The sequence below is a fragment of the Penaeus japonicus genome, unplaced genomic scaffold, assembly GCF_977035675.1.
Source record: "Penaeus japonicus unplaced genomic scaffold, GWHDUDI00000001_assembly GWHDUDI00000013, whole genome shotgun sequence".
NCBI classification, from domain to species: Eukaryota; Metazoa; Arthropoda; class Malacostraca; order Decapoda; family Penaeidae; genus Penaeus; species Penaeus japonicus.
In genome coordinates this window covers 29083036-29091356 of record NW_028234415.1, presented here as the reverse complement: position 1 = coordinate 29091356, position 8321 = coordinate 29083036, and the positions used below count along the sequence as shown (strand labels likewise).

Below are 8321 nucleotides of genomic sequence, written 5' to 3'. Positions count from 1 at the left end.
CCCTGCCTGAGTACCTCACCACAATGATCAAGAAGTTGGCAAAAGAACTTCCTGTGAGTATGCTTGCACACAGTCTGACAATAAAAAATCTAACACATACACACACATGCACTCACACACGTGCATCCCCCTCACACACACACACAAACACACACACACATGCACATACACATTTATACATATATACATTAGAGTGAGACAAATAGTACTCTTTTAGAATTTCACTTTGCTCGACAGATATGTAGGGATAGACCCTCTACCTGGATTTACTGTGTTGGTAACAAGGCATTGGTAAATGTATTTTCACTCTGCTCACCACCAAAGTACCATTGATTGATTTTAAAAAGAGATAAAACCATCACAGAAGTTAAAGATTGGAAGAGATGAAATTTTGCAACTAGCATGACCTAAATGGTCTTTATTTTGTGGAATAGAAGTATTTGGCCTCCTGGGGGGGAATTATCAAAGTAATGTTAATGATATGGAACATTAAGGAAGTCTAAAAACAGTTGTCTTTAATAGACCAGAATCAGCAAAGGAAATTTGGAGATGAGTTAAATGGCCATTTTATATCTATCCCTCTGACTAGAGAAAAAAAAAATTGATCAAGAAGAAATTAACCAGAAAGATACATTACATGCTTGGAGAAGCTAATGAATGTAAAGGAGATAGCTGGTATAGGAGCTATTGACCACAGGTATACACTCATTAGTACTACAAAATGAAGTTCCTTATGACAGATATAGATAAATGTATAAATTTTACTTAATAATGCAAGAGATGGAGTTAACATATTTTGATTATCTCTTTATCAGAATTACATGTAATTTATATAATTCTGATGAATAAATAGTTGAAACAGTTTAATTGCAACTCTTATATTGTGATGTTATTGAGTCTCATTTATGTTTTGAACTACAACAGGAACTTTACAAATTAAGTGTTAAGAATAATGAGGTATCAGATGTTATATAACATCTTAAAGGTGAAGACTAGATACAAATTTGCATTACTTTTTACTTTCATTTTATTTCTTTATCTTTTTTATATGAAATTATAGCAAAATGGGAATTGTATTTCCTAGCAGAATTACAATATTAACCCCTTCACTACAACCAGTAGAAAACGCGCCCCCACGCCCAATCCGGGATGTCGGTGTGCACCAAATTTTAAACGTCGCTTTTGAATATAACATTTTTTAAGCCAAAGCCTCAACAAGTTTTAAGCCAAAACTTCAACACAATCATCATGTACTATATATCAAATATATGGATAATCAACCTCTTTCCCCTGTGCATGTGACAAGTTCTTTACACGGGTTGGGAGGAGGGTGAAAAGAGTGACCTTGGTGAGAACTCAGTGACTCAGATGACAAAAGAAAACAGTTGAAATAGTATGCTAAACTAATCATAACAAATTTTATTTATAAATAATGTTCCATAAAGAAATAATAAAATTATTGCTAGTAGAGTATATCTGTACCTCTCCCGGTATAAGCGAATCACACTCCTATGTAATAATAATGAAAGTCAAGTAAGCCATCGTATCATATACGACCTATATACTGAAAGATCTCGTACAGTATCCGGAAGAAGAAAAAACACTAGTTTTGTTAGCACTAGTGCTAACACAACTCGGCCACGACGCAGTATGCGCGACCTCGGATATGTCACGAGGGCTACTATGATGCAGTATACGCGTCCTCGTAGTGAAGGGGTTAAAACAACACAGTTGTCTGTTCCTCTTGAACATTGTATCATGCATGAGAAATTACAAATAAAAAACAAACAATACTTCCATATCTGCTCCAGTCTTCCTCATATGATTCAATCCAAAATCCCCCCTCAAAGGCCAGAGCTAGAGTATGGGTGTCATGACATACATGGAGGCACTGATTAGGACTAAAAGACGGGTGTCAATGCATAAATGTGACTTTGGGATCTACTCACAATTAAAGTGCACACACAGTCGTGAAATATTATGCTGTAACAGCACTAACTTCTGAGCTACAGGGTTCCAAATCCAGCCTAAACCCACACTTTGGAAAAATATTCTTTAGGCTAGTCTGCACTGCCCAGAGAGTGGCAAAAACACTTTCTCCATCCCTCTAATTTTTAGCCAGTGCCACCACCGTCATAGATCACCCAACCTGACTGCCAGTTAGGTTGTTAGGTGCCCTGTCCCCAATGGGTTAAGCACCAGTATTGCAGCAACACAAATGATATTCATTAGCTGTTCTATTTGTCCAATTGACATGAAACATACCATATTTTAAAGCCCACACAAAACCTCATTACTCAGGACAATGTAGGACAATGCTAAACCCGAGAAAAAAAAATTGTAAACCACTCTAATGCCATCCATGTCTTTTTACATTAGTTGATATTGCTGTTTGTGTATTCATATTATATTCATATCTGTTCTTCCCTTTCTTCTTTCCTTTTTATTTTTTACTTTATACAAGGCGTATTGGTTCCTTCATTCATAAGTCTTACAGATTGTTATGTCTTGTTATTTGCATTTTATTTCTTTCTTACTGTTAAAGAATTCAATCAATTTATTTACTCCCAAAGTCCTATCTACCATGATCGTGGCAGAAATTAGATATGACTGATATTTACATATCAGTCATATCTGCCATAGTCGTTCAAGGCCTGTGATAAACTGGTGGTATTTTTTCCCGTGCTTTTGCACTATGAATGGGAAGTATAGAGTGTCTATTGATACTTTTAGCATCGTTTGGCAAATTTTCTCAAGCCACACCCACTATGTTAACCCCATATTACCATGGCCCTTAGAGGTTTTCCTCTCCCTTACCCAATCAGTCAGTCGTGTTCCCTGTCTCTTTTTTAGATTTTCATTTTTGTAAATGAAAAGTAGTGACTGTGAAATTGTAATTCTGGTGCTGTATGGCAAACCCGCCCCCCCTATCGATCCTTTATCTCACCTATGCCCCTTCCCCACAATTTGCTCTAACATAACATACAGTGTAGTTGCCATATGCTATATCAGTCTTTTTTACTATTTAAATATCAAATACATACTTAATTGTGTTTGATGGCAAAACTTGCTCTTTATTACTTCATGGATGTTTTATTTTCATGCTTCGTATGCATTTCTTCCAGCCACACCCACCATATCTTGGTATATTACTGCCTTTTTACTATTCATGCATCTGCATAAATGTTAATTGTATTAATTATTCTTTTTTGTGTTTTATTTGTACAATATTTGCATGTTTTATACACTGTTTTTTTTATAAGCATGAAACCTATTCTTACTTTCCTTCCTATTTGAGTACAACTTTTTTTTTATATGGGAGGAGTCAGTGCCATAGTTTTTAAATTTTTATGCTCCACTGTGCAGTCTGAATTTAGTGTATGGCATTAAAATAATTATTTTCAAGTGTGTAAATCCAAGCTCTTGAAATGCCAAAGACCAAAATTGGTCTTAATGAAACCTAAAAAATCATACCATAAATGCAGCTGGGGGGACAGACATGCTGAAACCTTTGTGGCTTTTAACTAATATTCCGTTACATGACCCATTTCAGACAACCCACAACCGTTTTTCCTTTCCCAACTCCTTTTCATTTATACATTAGAGCACTGAAAATCTTTCTTTTATTTTGTTTTATCATGTTTAGAGACATAAAGCATGTGGTTTGTACTCTCAATGTAACATTATTACCAGGTACAAAGTTTGGTAAAACACTTTCTTCATTTTAACTCATTTGTGCTGGGTGACGTGATATCACATCATGGGAATATTTCACTCCAACCAGATGACATCCTATCACATCATGATCTCTCCCTCAAATTTTACATTTTACATTGTTATGTATATACTCATAAGCATTCCATTTGTATAGACACATTTTTATTTTTATGAAAATGATGTAAATAAATAAATAGAGGCACAGGGAGAGATCTCACTCTTGGTCACTGCACATGCTTGTTATCTAGCCAGCAGGAGCAACATTAGGCAAATATAAGCCCTGGTGTGAATGGGTTGACAAAGAAAAAACAAATGGTTTACAACTATATATACTCCTCCTCCATCTCACTCCTACCACCACTTAGCAAAACAGGCAAATTGACAATGGTAGCTTATGTAAAAAACACTCATGGCATTAATGTGTTGCCCCCATCTGCAATGGGTTAATGTGGTAAACAATAATGTAGTAAGTCTATGTATAATATATAGCAAAGTAAATAACGATAGTAAGAATCATAGAGAAGTTGGTCTTAATGTTATTCTTTTGATAACTAGTTGCATGGCATTGCATTGTCTGATTGCACCATACAAATGCTGACACTGTTTTGTAGCAAATTAAAACTTGCAATCCTGTGTTTGCTGTTAACATTACAGCTTTTTTTTTTTTGTTCCACTTGTCTGAGTTCCCATAGGTGATAATATTTTTCTCTGTTAGTTTGGTATTAGTGGCAGTATAATATTATCTACCATTTCTCTTCCAGTCACAGCTTTCAGAAGACATCAAGGTAGATGAAGAAGACAACAAAGAGGAGGATAAGGTGATTCCAGTTCTGGAACAAAATGATGGAGTGAAGGAGGAAGATGAGGATATGGAGGACGACACAGCAGAGGCTGAGAGGCCAGAGATCCGTGCCATCAATTTGGAGGAGCAGAGAGCCCTAGCAAAGAACCTTGAAAAGATTGGTGGAGACAAGTGGAAGGTCCTGGCCAAGAAACTAGGATTTCAAAGTGATGAGGTGAGGCACTTCTAATGTTGATTTAGTTTGTGTTAATGTTTTCTATTTTGTTGTTTACTTTTATTATTTATTATTATTATTTTTTTAGTTAGTGTGTTACATATTGAATATCTGAATCTGGAGTAGAGAAGAATTTTTTCTTCTTTTTCTTCTTTTTAGAATTTTTTCTTCTTTTTAAAATGTACATTGCCTGAATCTATAATAGAATACATATTTTTTGCAAGGTTAAATATTTAAATTTGGAACACACCAGAAAAGTTTTAAAATTTGTTACATGAATTTCTCCAGTTTTTTTTAATTCCTTAGTAGATATTGTCAGCTTAATTGCTGACCAGATAGAAATACATACCTCTGATACAAAAGCAGATGTATGATTTACAGTATGTGTAAGCCTTTAGACTCCATGTTTCATTATTACACAATTACTTTCTACACAGATTGAGTACATTGAGAGTGAGAAGAGCAAAGACAATGGTACTGTGGCAGATCAAGCTGCCCTCCTGCTTCAGATCTGGGTTGAGAATGAGGGTGAAGAAGCCAGCAAAGAGAACCTTCTGTACACTCTTGGTGGCTTGAAGATGACAGAAATTGCTGATGGTGTTTTTACTTGAGTATGAATTGGTTTATAATGATTTTTTTATCTTTTTTATTTTTGTTTATATATATATTTTTTGTAATTGTTATGCTCTAAATTTTTTTTTTTTTCATTTGAACAATTTAATAGTCATTGTGGTCTTGTGAAATAAGTTGATGCTTTTGTTCAACCCCTAAACAATGGGGCAGTTTTGGCTGGACCTGGTCATTTTACAAGTATTTTGAAATGTGTGAGCTATTTGTATGCTAAACCAGCAACCAACAATCACCCAGCAAGACAGCCAAACAAAGCCAGAACAAGACATTCATATTAGCCCATGGGAAGATCAGCCCAGCCATAATGTGCACAGCACTTCATTCTGTCTTAAGAGGTTAAACATATATTTTCTTGTAGTTTGGCACTTCAACAATATTTTTAACCTCAAATGTTAAAGGAAATAGATAAAAGTAATAAAGGATTGAAAGATTGTTCTTTTTAGTATATTTTTCCTTATGGTATAAATATGAAGAATTTTATTTAGAATATAAAATAATGATGATAGAAATAAAGGGATTGATCATTGTAATGAAGATAGTAGCAATGATTACAACAGTAATGTAAATAATAGAAATAATAATGGTAATTATGAAAGAAATAATAGTATAATAAAATCATGATAATGATGAGAACAATGACAGTTAACCTATTCACGCCAGGGCCATTCCGGCTTTGCAATACCAGGGTTTTTGAATGCATAAGCCTAACGCCTCGAGATTCTCGGACGCACAAGCCACGAGTCTGGGCTGTCCACTCGCTCAACCCGAGTGCCGGGCTTGCCCTCATATCTCGTCCCAGGCATCTGACGCAAAAACCACAAAACGTGTCATCACGTCAACCGGCTCCAATGGGTTAACAAAAGAAAACACTATACATAACTTTGGTTTATTGATAGATAAGAAACCAGTTTTAAAATACTCCTAGGTAGAGGAGGGCAACCTTTGGTAATGCTTTGCACTCCTCCCCCCCCAGTCTTATACCTTCAACCCATTCACGCCGGGACTGTTCCGGCTTTGCACGGTCGCAATATCAGGGTTTTCGAACCCATAAGCCTAACGCCTCGAGATTCTCAGACACACAAGCTGCAAGCCTCGCTGCGAGCGCTGGCTTGCCCTCATATCTCATCCCGGGCGTCTAACGCAAAAACCACAAAACGTGTCATCACGTCAACCGGCTCCAATGGGTTAATCTCCCCTTTGTCCTTCTTTTAGCTTAGGAATGTTAATATCTTTACCCTCTGGCCTCTTAACCCGTTAATAACGGGTGACGTGTTTTTTCGTCATACATGATGCAGGAGCTCTGGCCTACTGATGGGCAACTTGATGTTCGGGGATTTTGGATCACTATGTTATTTTATTGTGCTATGAGTAATGAGTGAGTGATGATGAGAATTGCAGTCATAATTATTATAACTGCTTTAATATTAACCCATTAACGATGGGGCTATTTTGGCTCTAAATGGTCAAAATGCTGGGATACTCTAACGCATAAGCCTAACGCCTCAGGATTTTCAGCTGCACAGCTGCGGGTGAGCGCAGTATGCCTGACTAAATATCTCGTCTCCAGGGTCTGACCCAAAAAACACTAAACGTAATAGCAAGTCAACCAGCGTGAATGGATTAAGCAAAATGGGTTTCACCTAACATCCAAAACCTAGATGGTACCACTTTTCTCTAGCACCAGAATGAGAGAGACCCTTGAATGGTACCTATCTACGGTCTCTAGCAAGCACTATCTTTATAGAGCGATGGCACATAGCAAGTTGCCAACCTCATGCTCTAAAGTACCGCAGATGAAGGGTTTGCAGGCAAAACGAGAGGAGGAAGGTGACTCAAACCATGCCTAATGTCTACAATATGTCCCTGTGCAAGAAGGGATGCCTTATACTGTGGCACTCATAGTCATAAGCACAAGTTTCCTTCCTCTTCCCTACTTCTTCATGTTATATTTATTGTGGATGGTTATATGTTTCATATTTTTTCATGACAGCACACAGATAGGAAAAAATAAAGTTGCTTTTTGTCCTCCCCTAAAACAGCAATACTTTTATCACACTGAGTATAAAGAAAAAAATGAGTGTATATGGACCCTGAACTACAATTTTAGTCAACTGCAGAATTGATAGAGCCTGTGATATGACAGATATAAGTCTTGAAACAGTAAAACACACAAAAAATGAAACACAAAAATAGTTCTAGCTCTACAATGAGTGATTAAAAGGCAGTGGGAAAAGTCAAGGTATATTGCTGAAGCTGCCTCACTCTGAAATAAAACCCATCCTGGAGTCCGGGTAAGCAAATTTATCCCCCGTCAACAATGGTTAACTATGTCCTCTTCCAAGATTTCCTGATAGAAATGAACTCTCTCTCTCCCTCTAGATAGAATAGGAGGTCAACAACAAGCTCCTTTTCTTAAACACTCCAGTCTATTGCTCTGTTGATCAGTGTACAAGAAAAAAAGGCTCAGAAGGATGCACATACCCTTCTCATACCACCCACTCCACGTTAACCCATCTGTGCTGGGTAATGTGATATCATGTTATTTAAATATTTCCCTCATGACAGAAGATGTCCTATTATGTCCTGATCTGTCCATGTAAATACAATTTTTACATAGTAATGTATGTATATACTCATTGCAGTTGCATTTGTATATATATACATTTTTCTTAACTTGTCAAAATAAAGTTGAAAAATGCAATAACCTTAGAATAGGGCAGTTGAAAAGTATGGGAAACAGGAAGCTTTGCACACTTGTTATCTTCCCAGCAGGAGCAGCATTAAGCACATATAAGACACATCACAAATGGATTAACCCATCCCTGACGGGGGAATTCTAGCCTTGAATATCCAAATGCCGGGGCGTTCGAATTATTAGGCCTAAATCAATTGAATGGCTGGCACAATACTGTGCCGCCCGGCCACTGGGCTTTTGAATGCGCGGTACACATGCTGTAC

At 36.8% G+C, this 8321-nt stretch overlaps 1 protein-coding gene across 1 annotated transcript in view; it reads left to right on the top strand.

The window, feature by feature from the left end:
* Hpr1 (THO complex 1-like protein Hpr1) overlaps positions 1-5798 on the top strand; it is a 35996-nt gene extending 30198 nt beyond the window's left edge. The window contains exons 12-14 of the mRNA XM_043012480.2: positions 1-53; positions 4479-4733; positions 5171-5798. The exon at positions 1-53 is cut by the window's left edge and continues 95 nt beyond it. Coding sequence (XP_042868414.2) covers positions 1-53; positions 4479-4733; positions 5171-5344 — 482 coding nt within the window. The 3' untranslated portion in view covers positions 5345-5798. The remainder of the gene's footprint in view (positions 54-4478; positions 4734-5170) is intronic.
* Positions 5799-8321: the final 2523 nt, after the last annotated feature.